General features: G+C 56.4%; 1 protein-coding gene across 6 annotated transcripts in view; it reads left to right on the top strand.

The window, feature by feature from the left end:
• The window catches only part of COL27A1 (collagen type XXVII alpha 1 chain), a 134,512-nt gene that overhangs the window by 56,883 nt on the left and 57,288 nt on the right, over positions 1-20,341 (top strand). For all 6 annotated transcript variants that reach the window (XM_087869436.1, XM_045791099.2, XM_087869437.1 and 3 more), the window contains 8 exons: positions 1,719-1,772; positions 3,863-3,907; positions 11,151-11,204; positions 11,956-12,000; positions 15,336-15,389; positions 16,624-16,677; positions 17,298-17,351; positions 20,134-20,187. In XM_087869436.1, coding sequence (XP_087725562.1) covers positions 1,719-1,772; positions 3,863-3,907; positions 11,151-11,204; positions 11,956-12,000; positions 15,336-15,389; positions 16,624-16,677; positions 17,298-17,351; positions 20,134-20,187 — 414 coding nt within the window. The remainder of the gene's footprint in view (positions 1-1,718; positions 1,773-3,862; positions 3,908-11,150; positions 11,205-11,955; positions 12,001-15,335; positions 15,390-16,623; positions 16,678-17,297; positions 17,352-20,133; positions 20,188-20,341) is intronic.

The following is a 20,341-nucleotide window of genomic DNA, read 5'->3' as shown; positions in this document are numbered from 1 at the left end:
GAGGGGAGAGGGATCTCCCTTACAGCTTGACAAAGGGGGGCTGGATTGGGGGGAGGCTGAAATTTGCCGGGGGGACCCGAAGTATGCAGAGAGAGGAATCTTAGATAGAATCAGATGTACCCCCACAAAGACTTGACCTGGAGATGGGCCTGTAGACACACACACACACCCTTGCCACTCTCTGAAACCAGCTGAACACACATTCTAGCAGCTTCTACGTGCCATGATCTGCCCGTGTGCAGCTCATACAAACTAGACGGGGTTCAGAGGGGTGGGGACCTGGGTTCAGCTCTGCCACAGACTTGTTTTTCTTTTTTGTTTTGCCTAACCAAGTGATGTTGCCTCTCTGAGCCTCAGTTTCCCCATCGGTTAAATGGGACTGATAACCTTTCCCTCAAGGGTAGATGTCAAAGGCAAATGAAGTTTTGCATGTAAAGTGACTGGCTTGGTCTGAATCTCATTTTTCGGTCCTCATGTCCTCCTTTGGGTGTCTGAATGAAGCCATACCTCCAGCGGGATGAATGCCAAGCCCTTCCCTTCTGATCCAAGAGGGCTCCCCGACAGAGGAGGGATCTGAAGAGAATAGGACAGCTGGACAGGGCAAGGACAAAGGCTTAGGTGCACACACATCTCAAGGACTCTTTGCTCAGCCAGGACAGACGTCATTGTTTGGGGTTTGTTCTTAGGTTTAATCCATTCCCTGGCTTCCCCTAGTTGGGTTAGAAACCAGACACAAATTATTCTCTGCAAGGAATCTGTACTGAACAGCTCAGGCATCCATTTGGTCAGAAAAACATGGGCTGTGTTTTTTATTAAATTTCCCTGGAAAAACAACAATTCGAATTCAAGCAGGGGAGAAGAACAGGTTTCCCTAAATTCCAAGCTTGAGGACTTTCTTTTCCTTTTGAAGTGAAGTGGACTTGCCCCCTACCCCTACCCTGGTCCCCAGAGGTGTCCCCACAGCTGATGTTTTTCCAGCTGCCTGTCTCCCCAGAGAGTATGGAGTGGGGGTCAGGGATGGGATGAGGGGGCCAGACCTGCCTGGGCCGGGTGGCCTGGCCTCTCTCTGGGCTGCTGAAACTTACCTCTGTCAGCGGGGCTGATAGTCACCAACCGTGTGACCTCGCATAGCTTTGACATTTACCCTTCCAGAGTCTGGCTTTGTTTACCTGTAAAAATGGGGATTGTGACTGCATAGGGTGGCTTTTGAAGAGCATGTCACAGCCGCGGAAGGTCTGAGCTGGAAAATGCTGCAGAGGCCTTCCCTTCTTCGACTAGTGGGGAAACTGAGGCCCACGGGGAAAGCGATGTCCTTAGAATGCTCAGCAAGTCAGCTGCTGGTTCAGGCCTAGACTCGGCTTCCTGACCTCAGCTCTCATTCTTCCCGCCTTCGTGGTCCGGGTCTCAGATTTGGGGGGGGGGGGGTATGTCCATGCTGCGGAGCCAGGCACTCATTTCTTCTTAGATTCTATGTTGATAAGAAAAGGGCTCCCTAGCTGTGGGCTCCTCCCCAGGAGCCGGTCCCTGAGAAGTTCTTCACATGGAGGTGTTTGTTGAGGGCACCGCGTGACTGGGGACCCCACCGCCTGCCCAGATCCCAGAACCAAGGAGTGAGACTGCGTGGACATGTCCTTGTGTGCCCCTGGGGGTTTGGATGGAAGCCGCCCCACAGGTATAAACACTCACCTACCGCTGTTTCTTCTCTCTCATGCCTTCAGGGGTTTCCTGGAGACTTTGGGGAAAGAGGTCCTCCTGGACTGGATGGAAACCCTGTGAGTATTTCAAGTCTTAGGGAGCAGGAAAGAGATTCCAGAGCAAACACACAGCAGGTTTGAGGCATCCAGGCTTTGGGGTCAGACAGGTTGGGTCAAATCCTGGCCCTGCCACCTCTGAAACCCAGGCTCCTATCTGCTGTGGGTGTCCTATGGGCCCTCGCCCCATGCCCAGGAAAGCCCTCCAGTCCCATTGAGCCCCTGGTTCTAAAGCCGCAGATCCTGCCGCATCCCCAAGGACTCAGGAAGGTTCATGGGTCACTCCCCACTGGGGAAGCCAGGGCTACTACCATCTCACAAAGCCTCAGCAATGTTTATGGGACAGCAGCGCCCTGGGGGAGTAGATGGTTTGCAGGCCCTGTGTGGAGAGAAGAGCTGAGTTCTAAAGAAATCTTAAGCACAGGCGTGTTTATAGAGTTTGTAAATAATCAGAGGCCTGTCCTTGAGGAGCCAGGTCAGCCTGCCCTGAGGTGCTGAGCCCGCCTTTCCCTTCCTGTTCCAGGCTCAGGCCGGAGAGGAAGCTTGTGCTCGGTCCCAGGGGAGCAGACTAAGTCCAGAGCTCTTTGGAACACCTGCCATGTTCCCCCATCTCTCTTGGGCCTTCCCACCTAAGCAGCTGTGGCCAGGTCTGCTTTCTGTAAAGGGGATTGCTGGATCCACGATCCGTCCCTGATGGTGTAGTCATTTCAATTCCACAAATGTTCCCTGAGCCTGACCCCACTTGGGCTAACCCCAACTCCCCTGGGGGCTTAAGTCCTGGTCTCAGAGCCGGGTGGACTTGGGTTTGAATCCTGCTGTGTCGCTTGGACACGTCGGTTCCCCTCTCCGAATCTCAGTCTCCCTCTCTGGAACTCCGGGGCCCGAATGCCGGCCCCAGAGGGCTGGCGTAAGAATGAAATGGGAGAGGGTGGGAAGGTGGTCAGCTCACGGCAGGTGTTCCCTGGATGGGGCGGTTGTAAGGAGTAGGTCACAGCGGGCACATCGCTGCCCTCAGGGAGCTCACGGCTGTCTCTCGGGCCCATCGTACCAGGCAGAGTGAGATGTGTGGGGCCAAAGGCCCCGGGTGCTGTGGAGGAGGGAATAGAGGAGCAGGGAGACTCCTGGGGAAGGTGACTTTGGATTGGGATGAGAGGTGAGGGGACATTCCATGCGGAGGGAAGGTCACCTGCAAAGGCACAGAGGTGAAAAATCGGAGCCTCTCCTTCGGTATATCAGTTATCGGATCGGGCGTTATAATATGTGATGGCATCCCCGAAGCCTCCTTGGGGAGGGGCAGCGGCGTCTTTACCCTCAGGTCCTGGGGGAGCGGGAAGAGGGCCTGATGAGTGGCCCTGGCTTGGCCACGCAGTTGTTGAGTGACCTTGGACAAGTCACTTCCTTTCCCTGGGCCTCGCTTCCCTCATTTTAAAGCCAAGGCTGCTTCTCCCGTCCTCTTCTTCTGGGTGGCTGTAGTGATGGCCTCCTGCCTGGGCCTACATGAAGCAAGACAAACACGTGGAGGGTGCTGGCCATTCTCATCGATAATCGGCATTTCTAGAACCCCCCCATTTTTACTCATGCCTTTGCATCTTAAACTTGATCCAGACCCCTCTACCCATCTTTTCGGGTGCAAGCAATGGAAGGTCCGTTTTTAGAGATGAGGAGATGGAAAGCTGCCCATGCCACGCACAGCCACATCTCAGCTTGGAGCCCTCGCCACTGTTATTTCCTGGCACTTGACCTTGGGCACATATGTAACTCTTGGGCCTCGGTGTTGCCACCTATAAAGTGAGGGCGAAGTGAGAGCTGAGCCAGGCACCCGGCCCCTCTTTATTGCCCTGATCAGGATTCCGCCTCTTCTTTCACACTTACAAGTGGAAAATACTAGGGCTGGAAATCCAGCCTCCCCATGTTACAGAAGTGGAAAGCCGAGGGCAAAGGGGGAAGGGTCTGGCCCAAATTTGAGGCCAGGCCCCGAGAGCCACTAATTAGGCACAAGGAATGGTCAGCTCCAGAGGACTCCACCAGATGCCCATAGGGGGATAGCGTGGAGGGAGCAGTCCGGGAGGGAGACAGGGCAAGTAACCGCTTTGCTCTCTTCCTATTTGCAGGGAGAACTGGGCCTGCCAGGGCCCCGAGGAGTCCCCGGCCTCATTGTAAGTACACAGATGCCTGGGTGGTGGGGGCAAGGAGCAGGGTGTGGGGAGCAAGTGACGAGTCCTGATGGAAAGGTCCCTCTCTCATCATACCCCAGGAGGAGCTGGGGGAGCCGGATATATCGGTCTGGCCAGGGGGCAGAGGGAGAAAGCCCTGCTGTGTGGCCTCAGGTGGATCGCCCACCTTCTCTGAGCCCCTTTCTTCATTAGTTAAATGAGGACAGGTGCTTGGAGCATGAGCATGTGGATGTGCTTTCACACCTGCTGCCTGTCCACCGCCCTGCAAGGAGGTCTAGGCAGGAGATCGCACGCCCATTCACGGGCGAGGTGCTTCCGGTCTAGGAGGAAGGAAGTGGCTGGCCGAGGAGCTGAGGCTTTGGGTCATGTCGGGCCGTCTTCCTCGTCCTTTCCTTCACAGCGCTGACCGGAGCCAGACCACCTGAGCTCAAGTCACAGCTCTGCCCCATCCTGACTGTGTGACCTGGGTGAAGTCACTAACCCTCTCTGAGCCTTAGTTCCTCATCTGTAAGATGGGGGTGATGATGGAGTACTCTGGGGGTGGTTGTGAGCATTAGCTGAGGCCTTACGCGTGCAGTCCTTGGCCCAGGGTCTAGCATTTAGTAAGTGTGCAATGAGAGGAAAATATCGTTAGGTTAATCATTGCTATCATCTCCTGACATGCCTGGGAGTGAGAGAGGCCTGTACACAGGGAGGCGGGGGCAGGCAGACCTCTGACTCCATCCAGGTTGGGGCAGGCCTTGTGGAGTGGTTCCCCGAGCCAAAACCAGGGCCTCCTGCTGGGCCCTCAGAGTGGGGCCTTGACCTCGGGTTTGGCCACAAGAGCCGTTGAGCTGTCCAGGCCTGGGAAATGACTCTAGGAGCTTTCCCCAGGGTCTCATGCCCCCTTTGCTCTGTCCTCTGGTCATTCCTCGTGGGGCTTGAGTCTAGGGAGCTATGGAGGGACAGAAGTAGGCGGTTCCCCGGTTTGGCACTCCAGCAACTGTGCCGAGAAATTCTGTTCAGAGGGAGGCTGGAGAAGACCCCAGCGGATTCAGGGACCCCATTGTTTAGGGGAGGCCGGTCCTGGCAAGAGGACCCAGCGGTCCCCAGCGGCCAAGTGCTCCTGCTCAGGCGGGTGAGTGCGGAACCTGGGTGGGGAGCGGCGAAGGGTCCGATCCACCCGTGTCTGCACCCCAGCCTCGCCTCCTCCGGGTTCTGAGCCCTTCAGCTGTGGCCTCAGGAGCCCCTCCATGAGATGAGATCATTGTGCCCGCTCTGGTGGGGACCACGGTTGCACACAGTCCGGTGCGGTCCCGTGGCTCAGGGGGCGGTCCCTGCCACCAGACCAGCTGGGGCCGGATCCTAGGACTATCACGAGTTGGATTCGGATTCTGAGCAAATTTCTTAACCTCCCCGTGTCTCACTTTCTTCATCTATAAAATGGGGATATTAGTAGTACCCAACTCAGACTTTTGTTGTGAAGATTTAAAGAAATTAGTACATAGGAAGTGCTTCGCACACAGTAGGGACTCAAGAAGTGCTAGTCCTACTAATAATAGTCATTGTTAGTTCACACACACACACACACGTGTGTGTTATGCGTGGTAGCAGTCCTCTGGACTGCTGTGTGGAGAAAGATTTTAAAGTCCCGTTGGAACTTAGTGGGAGACAGGGGCTGTGACCGATGAGTGACGTCTCCTTGGCTGGGGACAGTGAAGTGCCCACTATGAGTTGTGCATTTGTTGTCCCCGATGTCCATTCAGCAGGACTTTGCTGGGTATCTTCTTTGACACAAGACACCGACCTAGATGCTTTGGAAAAGGAATATCCACAACGAGAGTTAGAGAACCCCAGTTTATGAGGACCCCCAAGATCTTGTAGCCCTGTCTCCTCTAAGCTCACAGGGATGCCTTCCGGAACATTCTGGTCACACGGTGATGACACCCCAGCTCGAACAGCCTGGCGTTGGACACTCTTTCCTGGGGGGAGCCCAGGCCATTCTACAGAGCTCTTGCTCTGGGCAGTGTTCCTGCCTACTGAGCCCCAGTCATTCCCTTGCCCCTGGGAGAGGCTGTTCGAGATGAAAAGATGGTCGCTGTCTGTCCTTGCCAAGGCTCCTTCTTCAGGCTAAATGCTCTCCTGAAGGGATGTGTACATATCCCAGCTTTCACCTTTGGCGCGTGTTTCTCTTTGTCATTGTCCTGGTGTCCACTCAGTTGGGTCCTGAGAGGAGCAAGAATATTATTTGGCCAAACGAATGCAGGCTGTGGAGACTTGGACGATGCCCTTGGCCCTCCTGACTCTTCACAAAGCTCTTTCCTACCTCTGTTCCTCTTTGCTTTCCACAGCGAGGGTTGGCAGAAAAAATACAGCACGCCCAGTGAAATTTGAATTTCAGATGCAATATTTAGAACACATTTATACTAAAATATCCCTCGGTGTTTATCTGACATTTGAATTTAGCTGGGCAGACTGTATTTTCATTTGCTCAACCTGGCAGCCCTAGTCACAGGAGCTCTTAGGAGAATCCCATTTGGCAGATGGGAAAACTGAGGCCCCTGGTCAAGATCACCCACGAGGCAGGAGAAGATGGAGGCAGGACCGAAAGTCATGTCCTCCAGCTCCTAGTCCAGGACCCTCCTCCCGCTGCCCCGCTTCTGAAGGGCCTGCGCTGGGGTGTTCCTACATATTCCTCAGACTGTGCTCCCCCTCATGGTGTCCCTTTCCAAACTGCTGATCTGGGCCTCCTCGTGGTTCCCCCTTGCCCTGTGTCTTTCTCTGCCACGTTCAGCCTCACTGTCCCTGTTTTAAAATTCCCTCCGCTGGTTCCCTTCCTCCTGTGGTGCTGCTGGTGGGGGTCCCAAGCACGGACCTGACCTGGCCAAATCCCCAGCGCTCCCGAACGAGAACCTTCTCTCACCCAAGGACGCCCTCCCGCCCTGGATTTTTGGCAACAGCAGCTTCTGTACCCTTGTGGGGTGGGGGGTTGGGGCGTAGGAAGCATAGTGGCCTCCCCAGAGAGTTGGAGAGAAAAGGAATTTTCTAACCGGGAGCTAAAGGGGAAGAGGGATAATGAGTCACCTCTGGTTTCCCAGAGGATGTGGGTTTTTGGCAGAGCAAATGGGGATTCCACAGACTGATAATCATTTTAGTGGCCGTTCAGGTTTATTCAATGCCTCTGTCTAGTCAGCTGAAGCAGTTTGCATGCAGACCGAAGCCAGAACTTCCCCTGTCACCCTCCCCTCCCCCCTAGGTCCTTGCAGGCATGAGGAAGGGGGTGAGGAGACAGGCTAAAGTTTATGGGGCGTCTCTCTGTTTTGTGTACGCTTGACGTGCACTAGGCTGCGGAAGCCTTGAGATACGTGAGGCCGCAGGCCAGTCACCCCGACAGGGAGGCTGGGGCCTGAGGTCACTGGCTAGGACTTGCAACTCAGGTCCGTGTGACCGGGATCCCAATAAGCTCCTGGTGGACCCCTGCAGCCTCTGAGGGGAGACCGCCTCAGAACAGCCCCCTTTGAGTAACAGAAACTCTCTGGCCCTCAAGAAAAGTGTGCCTGATTCCAGAATCCGCCCGACAAAGAAGATTTCTGTCTTTTTTATTTTGAGTGACAGAGAGGGAATTTTGGCTCCTCCGTGGGCCTAATGAGACCCAAAGAATATGTGGTCTGGCCAAAACCCAGCCTGTGGGGTAGAGTGGATGGGCCCGCCATATTGTCAATCCCCCAGTTGACCATCATCTGGCTTTGTTTCCTTGTGATGAAGCAAGATTAGGGGACTCACTAGCTGACCCCTTGTGTGCCAGGCCTTGTGCTAAGTATTTAATGATCATAGCAAGCCCCTGAGGGTAAGAAGTGGGATTACCATGGTACAATCAAGGGAACCGAGGCACAGAGAGGCTGAAACACCTGCTCAAGGTCACACAGCAAAAAGCTGGACCTGGGCCTGTGTCCGTAGGTCACGGACTTCACCACGGCATCACACACGCAGCTCTGTGTGACTTCTGGAGACACGAGAATGGAGACAGTAGATGTGTAAGACTGTGGACTGCGCCAGGGGCTGTTCTGTGTGAGAGATAGTGCTTATTAGGACCACACAGGAGCCAGGACCGGCCACAGCCCCCACGTCCCTGCCCCCAAGCCACTGATCCCTATCAGAGTTTCTGGAAAGAGGCCTCGTGGCCTTCAAAGGCAGTTCTAGGAACACGGAGGCGAGATCTCTCCCTAGAGGGTTTGTAAATGAGAGCGTGAGTAGGTTTCTTTTTTACCCGGTTGTTAAGCCACTCTGAGCGAGCACCTCCGCGGGGGCGGGGGGCAGGCAGTGGCCACATAGACACACACATAAATGGTTGCCAGTGTGGCAAGGGCTGTGAGGCCTGACCGCAGGGGCCTGACCTGGCCCGTGGGGTCAGGGAAGGGGTGTTGGCACTTTGGCAGAAGGATGACTGTGTGTGAACAATGCAAGCACAGGGCGGAACATTCTGGGTATGGGAACCCGTGGGCAGGGATGTCACAGCTGCAGAGGAACGGCAGGGCAGGAAGGGAAGACGTGTGTGAGGGGTGGTAGGAGGGCCTGCCAGCGTGTCTGCCATGATGGGTGGGTGCTGGGAGCTCCGTCTCCCAGGTTTTCTTGCTGGGGTCCCCGGCAGACCCTACTAGGACACCTGTGGGCATTTGCCGGAGGAGCAGAGCTCATGCCTCTTCCTGAATCAAGTGTGTCCTCGTGCCCCGTCACTTGTGAGTGAGAGCAAAGAGAAAGGCATCCCAGGGTCCTTTATTGGAGTAAGCACAGTCAGGTCAGGGCTGTGAGCACAGACCACCAGGCCAGCCAGCCAGCCAGCCCTGGGTTCTCATCCTGCCCACGTCCCCTGTTGGTTGCTTAGTCTTGGGTGAATGACTTCACCTCTCTCTAAGCCTCAGGTTTCTCCTCTGCAAGATGGGCCTCGTGGGGTTACCATGAACAGCTGGTGAGGGCCAGAACTGCACGTTCCAGCCGGGGCCCCGCGTGAGCTCCCGTTAACAGCGGTAGACGGGACCCTGAAGTCCCGAACGTGGTGTCTGGGACACAGTAGGAGTTCTGTAAACGGTTGCAGACGGGGTTGGTTGTGTTTTGGTGAAAGTCAGCAAGATGAAGGGCACGATGCTTAGAGCGGTGTCTGGGAGCTTAGGGAAAAGTGGGAACATGATCCAGATTCAGGGCATTACTCATTGTTCGTTCCTGTGAGGACATGACATGCTGTGTGTCGCTCAGCCAGGCTGCCCACAAGGGTGTCTAGCGCGGAGCCAAGTGGTGCTCTGTGGGCTGTACTGGGGCGGGGGGGGGGGGACAGCCTGGAATTTTCTCTGTTCCTCCCCCGAGTGCTTTTAGAGACCAGCGTTGGGGTGCTGCCAACATGGGAAAGGCCTGCCTTAAGCAAGCCGGCACCTTCTCCCCGTGTGCCCTGCAGCCAGAGTCCCTTTTCCACGGATTCCTTGCCCCTTGGGGTTGGATACCCATGCAAGTCCCCGCCCCCCACCACACACAGACTTTCTTGGAATTGCCTGCAGGGGCGGCAAGTGTGGTGTTGCTGTGGCTCCCCGGGGGCCCCAGGTGTCAGGCCCGCATTGAATTCAGTCCCCACACAAGCCACCGTTGGGCCTGCAGTGGGAAGAAGGAGCCTGTGTTCCTGGAGCTGCTGACTGGTCCCCTGCCCACAGCCCGGGCCCCAGCGGGAGCCAACTGTGCCAGGAGAGCCTCCTCTGTTTATTTGTGGATCACGGGGAACTCTGGGCAGGCCACCCCTGGCACCCTTCATCCAGGAAAAGAGAGGGAGAAAAGCAGCAGCCGGCATGGCCGAGGGAGGTACACTTCTCTGAAGGGCTGGCTTTTCCTCGGACCCCAATCTCTCCCGGCCAGTGTTCCTGGCCTTTTCACTCCCCTCTCTCCCTCTTCTCCCAAGACGACTTCAGGATTGCCTAGAAGCTCTGGGGTCGGACTGCCTGGTGTGAATCCCAGCTCCAGCCAGTCCTAACCTTACGGAGCCTCAGTTTCCCCATCTGTAAAATGGGGACGGTAGGAGGTGAATCTCCAGGGGCTGTTGTGAGGAGTCCTCGGGTGGAGGCAGGTAGGGGCTGAGCTCCACGCCTAGGAGGCTGTGTCGTTTGTGTGAGTCTTGGCACCTGCTGGGACCTTCCTTCCTTCAGGAGAAGATTACGTGATGGAGCTGAAAGCACCATTTCTTGGCAGAGGTCCGGCTGGGTTTGGTTTGACCTAATCAGGTGGGGATCCTGAGGTCCAGGGAGGGCAAGGATTTTCCTCAAGGTCACACAGCCCCTCCCTGGCAGGGCCGTGGCCAGACTCCAGTGTCTGCGTCAGCTGATCTGAGCCGTGGCAGGGGCTGGGGGTGGGACTTGACAGTGCCCCAGTAGACCACGCCACCGTCTGTGAACTTGACATCCCTCCATCTGTCTCCTTGGGTCCGTCGGCCCTTCTGTGACAGTTGGGCAGGAATGCGATGGAGACATCTCCGGGCAGTTCCTGCAGGAAGCCTGGGGGCAGCTGGCCTTCCTCCAGAGCTTCCGAGCACTTGCCAGGGAACCGCATGGAGCCCGATGCAGGGACGTGGGAAACTGAGGCCCAGACAGGTCAAGCACATTGTTTGAGTGCACATAGCAGCCAGACACTTTGACGAGTCACAGCAGATGGAAAGGGGGGAGAAGAGAGCATTTTCGGGGGCTCCCTGTCTCTGGGCGTGGGCTTACCGTTATGGCCACGGCTCGAGGTGGTAGCGGTAGGGGCAGGCAGGAGCTGAGGACCTGTGAGGGGAAGAGGGTGGGCTTGTGCAGAGAGGACCCAGCACCCCCTTCATTCTCGACCAGGCTTCTCACCTCAGCACTATGGGCACAGATCATTCTGTGTTGTGGGGCCTTCACCCACGATATGCCAGTAGAGCCCCTTCAGCTGGGACAACCCAAATGCCTCCAGACTGTGCCAAGTACTTTGTACCCGTAAGTCAGTTCTTCCTGAAGCAACTCTAGGAGTTACCTAGTACTGATCCCTGTTTTAGACGGGGAAACTGAGGCACGGAGACGTTAGCCGCCCCACACAAAGAGCGAGCAGCAGAGGAGAGACGAGACCAGCTGGTCTGACAGAGCCAGTGGGGTTGTGTCCTCAGAAGCCCAGGCTAGGGGACGTTGGGGATCATCTCTCCCAGGCCAGATTCCTGGGAGTCACCTCTCACCATGTCCTCTTCTCTTTCTCCTGCCAGGGCGACATGGGAGCACTGGGTCCGATTGGCTATCCAGGACCCAAGGGCGTGAAGGTAAACAAGAGTCATCCCTGAATCCGGGTCTCGTCCCAGCCAGGCACCCCCCCCCTTGACCCATGGCAGCCCAGAGGGAAGTGTGCCCGGGCACGGTGTGGGGGGAGGGGAGGGCGGGGCCTCCGAGGGGTGCTGGGGTGGGAGCTGGCAGCTCAGGAGCTCACTTCTTGCCGGGCCTGAGAGCCAGGCATCATCCGTAGGTCAGTTATGGCTGACATGTTTCTTGGACAGCAGTCCTTGAGCTGAGCATGAGTTCGTGTTGTTCCAGATGTCAGGGCACTGGAAGGCCAAGGGCGGGGGGCGGGGGGGCGGCGGCGCATCACCGGGGACAGAGAAACTGTAGCAGCAAACCAGTGAGCTTGGTACGTCCCTGGGTGGGATGAGCATGCAGGAAAAAGATGGACCCAAACTGCTAGGACCTCATTCTGGGGGGCGATCCCGTGTGGCCAACATGCAGGGGCCAATGCTCCTGGAACCCATCTGTCCCCATGAGTTGCCTTCTCCCCTGGATGTGTTCAGAGTGCCATGGCTCAGGAGTCAGCTGCCCCTTCTCCTGCTCCTTCGGTCCACACCGTGGCCCTCCGAGCTGGGGGGGTCATTGTCCCCTTTCACGGATGAGAAAACTGAGCGCTGGGTGGGGCATCGAGCACCGGGTGGGTGCAGCAAGCCAGTGGGAGTTGGGCAGGGCGCTCAGCTTCCGTGGCTTTGAGCCCCTCCCCCCTCCCAGCAGGATCTGGCCTTTGTCTTGCAGGGACTGATGGGGAACGTGGGGGAGCCCGGACTGAAAGGTGATAAGGTGATCTGAATACTGCCTTGTTGCACTGTGTTTTATCTGCATGCGAACCACCCTCTGCCCCCCCAACCCCCCCAACGCTGTTGCTGCTCTCTCACCAGGTCCACTCCCCCGCACTCCTCCTGTCTCCCCTTTGGCCCCCCTAAATCTGTGTTCCCCGGCTTCTTTCTTGTAACTAGGTGGAGCCTAGGCAGGTGGTCTGGGGCGTGCAGACCTTGGAAGGTAGAGCATGGGGGGCTGTTGAGGCACAGGTTGGGGGCAAGGCAAGGCAAGGCAGTTCTCTGAATTCGGAGAGCAAAGCTGGGGCCAGCATCTGGACTTGGAGGCCAAAGCCGGGGGTGTGGGGGTGGAGGGGGTAGTGTTGCCCAAATGACAGGCCCCGCAGCAGGCAGGTATGGCGTGGGGGCCAGAGACCTCTCCCAGCCACAGGAAGAAACAAATCCACATAAACCGCCCCAGTTAGACCTGGGAACCCACCCCCAGAGAGCACGTGGTCTGAGTGTGCAACAGAAAAGCTGGCCCAGGCCTCTGAGCCCCTGACCCGCTTTCCTCCCAGTTGCCATGGGGAGGCCACCCGTGCCACGTGTCCTCCGCACAGTCCTGCTGCTGCGCTCACCCTGTGCCAGACCGCAGTTGGACGCGGGTCGGTGGGATCCCCGGGGCCCAGAGCAGGGCAGCACCTGGCCCTGTCGTGCGGTATCCGAGGGACAGAGACGTGAAGGGCTGGGGGCCGCATTCCCTGTGCTACGAACCGGGCTCCCCAAAGCGGTGTGGGAGGGCTTTCGAGCCGCATCCAAGTTTCCACGGGTCGGAGCTGCTGAGTGCCGCTCCCGCGGGCGGGGTCCCCGTGCACCTGTCTTCAGATAGCTCCGCTCCTCATAAAACCTGAGCAACAGGAGCAGGTGTCAGGGCTGGGCACCATGTGAGTGCCCTGTGGGGACTCACCACCACCCCCGTCCCCCCTCCAAGCCTCTGGGAGCTAGGAAGCTTGCCTGGGGCGCACACTGTCAGTAAGGAGCGTCAGGCTGTGAAGTCAGGCTTGTGCCTCCAGAGCCCTCGACCACGAAGCAGAGCTAGGGCGGGAGGGCAGAGCTGATAAGGCCCTTGGAGGTCACCTTCTCCAGCACCTCCATTTCACGGCTGGGTAAACAGCCCCAGAGAGTTCGAAGAGATGCATCAAAGGAAACTCGGCCCTTGGACTCTTAGAAAAGGGAAGATGGGGGCCTGCAGTGGGCACACCCAGATGTCCTACCCACCCCACCCCTAGGTAGCCAGGGGTGCTGTGCTTTTTCCATCTGCTTCCACCTCTTCTACCTCCTCACTGTCCCCTGCCCGAACCCCAGGCCTCTGGCTGCAACCCCCCCCCACCGCGGCTCCCCTGCTCCGCCTCTGGCCCTGCCCCTCGGGCTGCTAAGCCCCCTCTTCTGTGGCCTTCCCCTAGAGATGGAGGGGCTTTCTGTCTGAGGCGGGGGCTCTCCCCCACAGCTACCTGTTTGCTCTGGGGTTTGAGACATCAGCGCTCTGGAAATGTTGAAGTCATGTGCAAGGGAGAAAGGAAGTGGGGGGGCGGGGGGGTGTAGGCATTGAGTTTTTTATAGGCCCCTCTGCAGAGCTGGCCTCCCGCTCACTGGTCCTTCAGGAACATGGAAATAAACGTGTGTTACATGGAACTCGGCTGGCTTGCTGACTGCTGGTGCCTGGCTCATTTCGAGATGTGAAAGCTCTGGAAAAAAAAAAAAGAAGTGGAGGAAATTGTTTTCCTGCCCATAGTTTTGAAGAAAATCAAATAAGTCTTTGGGGTTGAAAAAAAGAAGAAGAAAAGAAAAAGGACTTTCTTTTCTGCCCCTTTGGCTGGGGAGGGGTGTTAATGTTGCGGAGAGTGAGGTTGTGATGGGCCCCTCTGCCCCCACCCCCGGCGCTCCCCTGGGGTGAGCCATCCCTTCATGTTCTCTGGTCCTGCCTAGAATCCCAGATTTTCCATGACCCGGCCTGGCCGTGGTCCCACTTACAACCACTTGGCTCCGTCTTCCTGCGTGGAGGAGCGTTCTGGAACCAAGACTCCTGCTCCAGCCCAAATCCGTTGTCCTGATTTCTTAGGTGTCTTTTTAAATTTTTTTTTTTTTTTAAATCTCCTTTGCTCCTCCTTTGGACATTAAACACACACACACACACACACACACACACACACACACACCCACACACCCCGAAAAAAAAAAAAAACACGCCAAAAACTATCTTGGCTCCCAAACCTTTGGGATATTGTACAGGGTTTTCCAGGTTGGAAAAACCAAAGGAAGTTTTTTTTGTTTTGTTTTGTTTTTTTGGTTTTGTTTTGTTTTTAAGCTGTTTATTTATTTATTTAGCTATTTTAATTTTGGCTTTTGTTTTACCAAGGAAGTTTTTTTTTGCCGGCTCATGGCCTTAGCTGCACGGTGTGGGTTCTCTAAGAGTCTCCATTCTTCCTGGGTCTCCTCCCCATCCTTCTGACTGCTCCCGGGGCTGTGAATGTTTTTGGAATGCTGGGGCCAGGGTGCCGTTGGGAATGTCCAACATGGCAAGCTGGAGAGGATGAGGGCTGCGCGATGGGACTCCAGCTGGAAGAAGAACCGTCTTTCCGTGGGGTTCTCCGACAGCTCGTTTACCAGGATGTGGCTGAAAATAGGGAGGGACCAGAAGAGACCCCTGACAGCCAGAATCTGTGTCACCTTAGGAAAGAAAACACTCGGAACTAACTCGAGACCTGTTTACTCGCTGTTTACACATAGTCTTAGCCAGCCAGGCGAGCTGGTTTCTCATGCTATAGCTGATTACAGGCAGCTAATTAGAAGTGGCCCCAAGCTGATGGCCGGCATAGAGACTCCCACAGAAAGAAGAAGGGACAGTTCCCAGCGTGGTGGTGAAAAATGCCAAGCAACAGATGCGAACGCTCAGAACCCTCTGTGATGGGGGGGAGGGCACTGTACAGGCTGCAGCTGCCCACGTGTGACATGAAGCTGATGATGAAGACGTTGAAGGATCTAGAAACAGTTCCTTTGATGTGCAAGTGTCAGCTGTCCAGGAAAGGCCAGGCAACGTGGCTTCTGTCAGTGGCATTTCCAGCTACCTGAGCAACCCCAAGCAGGTGTGCGGCGAGGCCGACTCCATGCCCCCCAGGACCTGCTTTCCCCAGCCAAGCTTCCCCGGGGCCTGCCCTTTACTCTCACAAGACTGCTGCTGGTCAGGTCCACTCTGGGAACAGCCTCAGCCAAGCTGTACCGTGCCAGTGGGTCTGGAAGTGGGGAGGCTTCCGGAACCCACCGTGGTCTCCATTGTAACGTTCTTTGCTGATGTGCATTTAGGGTGAACAAGGGGTTCCAGGTGTGTCAGGAGATACTGGATTCCAAGGAGACAAGGTAATTGCAGTGGATTCACCCCCTCCCCCGTCCCCGCCCTGTTCTTCTCTGGTCCCTCATGGGCCGGGACCCCCCTGCAAAATGGCTTCCTTCCACATAACCCTATCTTCTCCAGTCTCAGTCCCCCATCACCATGTCTTCCCTGGCCTTGACAACAGCCTCCTGACTTACCGTCAGGCCCCCTGCCCCTTCTCTCCCACTCTGTCTTCCTCTCTGCCACAAAGCTCTGCTCTGTGCTCACAAACCATCCATGGCTCCCTACTACTCCCAGAGTGAAGTCCTGGCTCCTCACCCCAGCACCCAGGACCCCAGTGAGCAAGCCCCTCGGACCCAGTTCCTGTCCCTTGCCCTCACAGCCCCGTGCTCCACCGAAGGGCCCTCTGCCCCTCACACTGCTGCCTGGCCTGGCACGCCCTCCATTCAGTCTCTGCACGGCCCCATTCTTCAGAACCCTGCTCAGATGCCATTTCTTCCACCTGCTTGGACAGTGGCCACTTCCCTCTCCGTGGGCCCCGAGCAGCCTGTCTGTCTGTCATCTGTGGCAGCACCTGGTTGAGGGGGACTTGTACTCCACCAGCTCCCTAAGGATATTGCCGCAGACTGCCCTGGCATTGCTCAGCTCAGAGGCCTGCACAGAACAGTGAACATTTAGGACATGTTTGAGTAAGTGAGTGAGTAACCGGCCTTACTGACTGACGGATGAACCAAGGCAGCTTGCCGAGGCCGGCTCCTCTTTGCCTGTGTCCGGCACCATGTGGCCACATCTGGACCTCTCCCAGTCAGTCAACAAGGCCCAGATGTTGGCTCACTCTCCCTCTTCCTCTTCCCTCCCTCCTGGCTGGCCTGTCCCGACCCAGCCTCGGTGTCTCCAGATTGCGAGCCATGCATTGCGAGCCATGCGGGCCTGGCTGCTTCCCCTGCTGGGCCCCAGTCTCCAGAGTTCCTCAGGCATAAAGGGCACTGCTGTGCTCGCTGGGAGCCCCCCCCCCCCCAGGGTCCCAGGTTCCAGGATGACTTGGTGAGGACAGGGCCTGCTGTGTCACCTTTGTATCCCTGAGGCCCAGCCCTCAGGGCTGCCCAGCTGGAACCTGCAGGCAGGGAAAGTGACGGGGGAGCTCATCTTCCCCGAAGGCGGGTGTTCTCTAGGCCCCTGGCGGGCAAGGATGGCTGAGCAGCTGTTTACCTGGCCATTTCTGTTCCTTACTAAGCCCAGCCTGCGCTTGGTCTTTTCCAGGGGAGCCAGGGATTGCCAGGGTTCCCAGGTGCACGGGGGAAGCCTGGGCCTCTGGTAAGTACCTTTTGCTCTCACGCCCCCCAAACCTCGTACTCTTCAGTCATGAAATGTGGCCAGAGACACGGTCATATCCTGGACCGCATTTCCTCCGGCAGCTGCCTGGGAGCCACGCAGAGCAGGACAGGAATGAGAGTCACCTTTTCTACAGAGGAGGTTACTGAGGCCCAGAGGGGCAGGAACTTACCCAGCGTCAGAGAGAGGCCTCGGTCACTGTCAGAGTTCTGGGGAGAATCAAGATCTGGGGCTCCCAAAGCCTTGAAAACAGCAGTAGCATTAATAACATGTATTTCTTGAATGTTACGATGTATCAGCTCCTTCCCACCCCATACTTCTTTGAAGCCTGCCAGCCACCCCAAGGGCTAGAGTATTATTATCCCTCCCATCTTACAGATGGAGAAACTGAGCTTCTCCAAGATGAAGTGTCTTGCCCAGGATCCCATGGCTGTAAGTGTAGGAGGGGGGTGGGAACAGTAGCTCCTGATTATCTAGGGAGATCTCATTCATATGCGTCTGAGTTTTTCCAGCCACCCACAGCCAGGGGACTAATACAAAGGATGATGGAAGGTAGGCCCTCGCTTACCCCTTCTTCCACTGTCATCTCTTCTCTTCCCCAGGGCAAAGTTGGAGACAAGGGATCCCTTGGGTTTCCTGGGCCTCCTGGACCCGAGGTATGTGAGGCCGTATTTCTGAGTCCGGCTACAATCGGGACTGGGTGTGGTCCTTGGGAAACGGAGATCCAGAGACTGGGAGGAGGGGGTATGTACCTGAGGCCACGCAGCAAACGAGAGGTGGGGCCGAGAATAGAAATTCTGAGATCGGAGACCTTTCCTTGTCTGCCTCTGTGTCCCTGGCGGCTTTCAGTGGCAGTGGGACAGAAGCCGGCCTCGGAGACCCTCCCTCGCTTTGTAGTCACCTTTATAGTTTCCAGAAAAAACATCAGGAAAGCCCTCTGCACTTGGGCCTGCCCCCTTAGCAGGAGCTCCTGTTTCTCTAGCCTGAGCCCTGGAGCTTTTCCAAACACCCACACTCCCCCTGGAAAAAGTTCAGGGCTCCAGGTTCCAAGGAATGGGGAGCAAGAGGCAAACATGAAAATTCCGGTGTTTGAATGGAGAATGAGAAATCATGAAGGATGATTTAGCAATGAGCGCAACTTGCCTGAGAGGTTCTGATGCGCGCGAGACTTAGCACAGGTCTCCTGTCTCTGGGCAGCATTGACAGCTCCCACGCGAGGGATGAGGCAGCCGGTTGGGCTCTCCCCCTGCTGTCCATCCAAGAGGGATCATCTCTGAAGAACGGGGCTGCCATCTGCCTGGGATCCTCAGCGCCCGGGCTCTCTGGGGGTCTAGGCCCCATTGTGTATACACACATGTACCTCCTCGTCTTGCACAAGTCTCGCTCTGCCGGGTTCTCCAGACCCTTCCAAAGATCACTGCTGGTATCACCCAGATAGATGAGGGATAGTTTCCTGCAAGCTCCAAGTTCTGACTTCCCACTGTGTTGACTTTGGCCGTGACACCGTCCTATCTTTAGACGAATGGAGTTGGCCTCTCTTCCGTGGCCTCGATTCCTTCCCCTGGCCGCTGTGGAAGGAGACTTTTCTAACAGTCCAGGTTTCCCGGCAGTCCGGCCACTGAGGGTGGAACGACGCTGCCTCACATTTATTGGGCCCCCCCTCGTGTCAGCAGGCTGTGCGGTATCTTCGGGATGAGAATGTGTTGAAATGCCACCACTCCCGTGTGAGGGATGTCATACCGCCACCGTGTTACAGATAAGGAAACTGAGTCACAGCACAGTGAAGTGCCTTCCTCAGCGTCACTGCTACCTGTAGCGATAAGCTCTGCTTTGGTTCTCTCCCGGGTCCCTGGACAGATCCGGGGTCTGCCTCTCCCATCTTTGTGTTCTGTTCGGATTGGCTAACTCCGTGTCCAGAGAAGACAGAAGCTGAAGACCGTGTCAGCGCCTTCCTGGGTCTCTGCTCCTTCTGAGACCATGCCTGGGGGGGGGGGGGGTCGGCGTGGGGGGGTGGGCGGCGTGGCTCCCGCCTTGCATCCTTTTGGATGTAGGATTTTTAATGAGCACTTACCAGGTGCTGAACTAAGCACTTGGCTTGCATTATTCCCTTCAAGCCTCCAAACAGCCCTGTAAGGTGATGTTGTCGTCACCGTTTTGCCGATGAGCAAGCCAAGGCCCAGAGATGCTCAGGAACCTGCCCGGGGTCACACAGTGCGTTGGTGGCAGAACAGGACTTTGAGCCTCTTGATTTGAAGAAAAAGATGTGGTAGCTTTGGCTTTCTGCGTTAGCTCAAAATCCAGACCCATTCTTGCCTTTGCTAGTAAGAAGTGTGAGAGGATGTTTGAGCTGGAATTTAATGGGAGTCACCAAAAGATCAGAGAGGAAGGGAAAAAGCCACTTATGGAGGCAACATGGGAGGAAGCATTTTGGACTCAGGGATTCATATAAGAAGATTTTGGTTTCTAGTTGTCAGGAAACTAAGGGAGTAGTGGGGCTTCCCTACAAGTGAATGCGGCGCTAGGATGAATTAACAGAGGTATTACACCTACAACAAGGAAGGGGATGTTCTCTGTGCTGGCCTCTGCTGGTCTGTTCACACCCAGAGAAGCACCGGCATCCTAGTGATTGCCAACAGTGGAAGCTGACCGACTAGAGGTGGCAAGACTGAGGCACCCTGGGCCCTAGAGTAGAAGCCACTGAAGGAACAGCAATGGGCAGGCCTCTGGGGTGGGGAAAACTGGTCTCCAAATTGTGCAAAGACCACTGTGGAAAGAAGGACTCCCACCCCCTGTGCTTTGTGCGGTCCTACGGGGCAGTGCGAGGTTGTCAAGAGGAAAGGGGGGGGGTTCTGCCCTATGTCAGGAAGAAGCCTCCACTGCACGGCCAGCGGTCGGGAACAGGCTTGGTCAGGGAGCAGCGAGCCCCCCTTGGTGGTGTGGGGCAGAGTCCAGCACACGCGGCCAGGATGCAGGGGGCATTCCAGCTTCGGAGGGGAGGAGCTGAGCTGCATTAGACCAGCGTTTTGCAAGCCCTTCAAAGTTGTAGCAAACCTGGAACAGCCTCATCTCTGCAGGATCACTGCATTCAAAGGCTGCCATTTCTCGGAGCAGAGGAGGGCTGGCTTTGGGGCTCTGGTGGCTGCAGGAGCAGGACTTGGGAAATTCTGGGTTATATAACCTTCTGTGTATGTGCGCTTGTTCCTGTGTTAAGTATTTTCTCATTATCTCATTTAATGTTCTCAGCAACTCTCCGAGAGGTACGGGCTATTACTGAGATCCCTGTTCTAAAACAGAGGACTGTAGGGTCCAGACGGACCTGCCTGGGGGTCCCATCCCACGGAGGAAGGGACAGAAACCTGAGTTGATCTCCCTCCAAGACTGATGCTCTTAGCACTTCCCTTCACTCATGGGTGACCCCTGCTCTCTGCTTCCCCTCAGGGATTCCCTGGAGACATTGGCCCCCCTGGGGACAACGGCCCAGAAGGCATGAAGGTGAGTCTCTGCCCAGGGTCGCTAGGGTTGAAGCTCCCTGCTCTGAGGAAGCCACAGGTCTCTGGGGCTGGCTGCCTGGCTTGGAATTGTTGGGGGTCTTGCCAGCCTCTGATGGACGTGGAGATGCCGCCTCTGAGACCTCTCTCTGTTCCCT

The sequence above is a fragment of the Ursus americanus genome, chromosome 18 (assembly GCF_024610735.1).
Source record: "Ursus americanus isolate L20-20 chromosome 18, mUrsAme1.1.p, whole genome shotgun sequence".
Lineage (NCBI taxonomy): Eukaryota > Metazoa > Chordata > Mammalia > Carnivora > Ursidae > Ursus > Ursus americanus.
The sequence above is the reverse complement of the archived record's forward strand: the minus strand, read 5'-3'. Positions and strand labels throughout refer to the sequence as shown.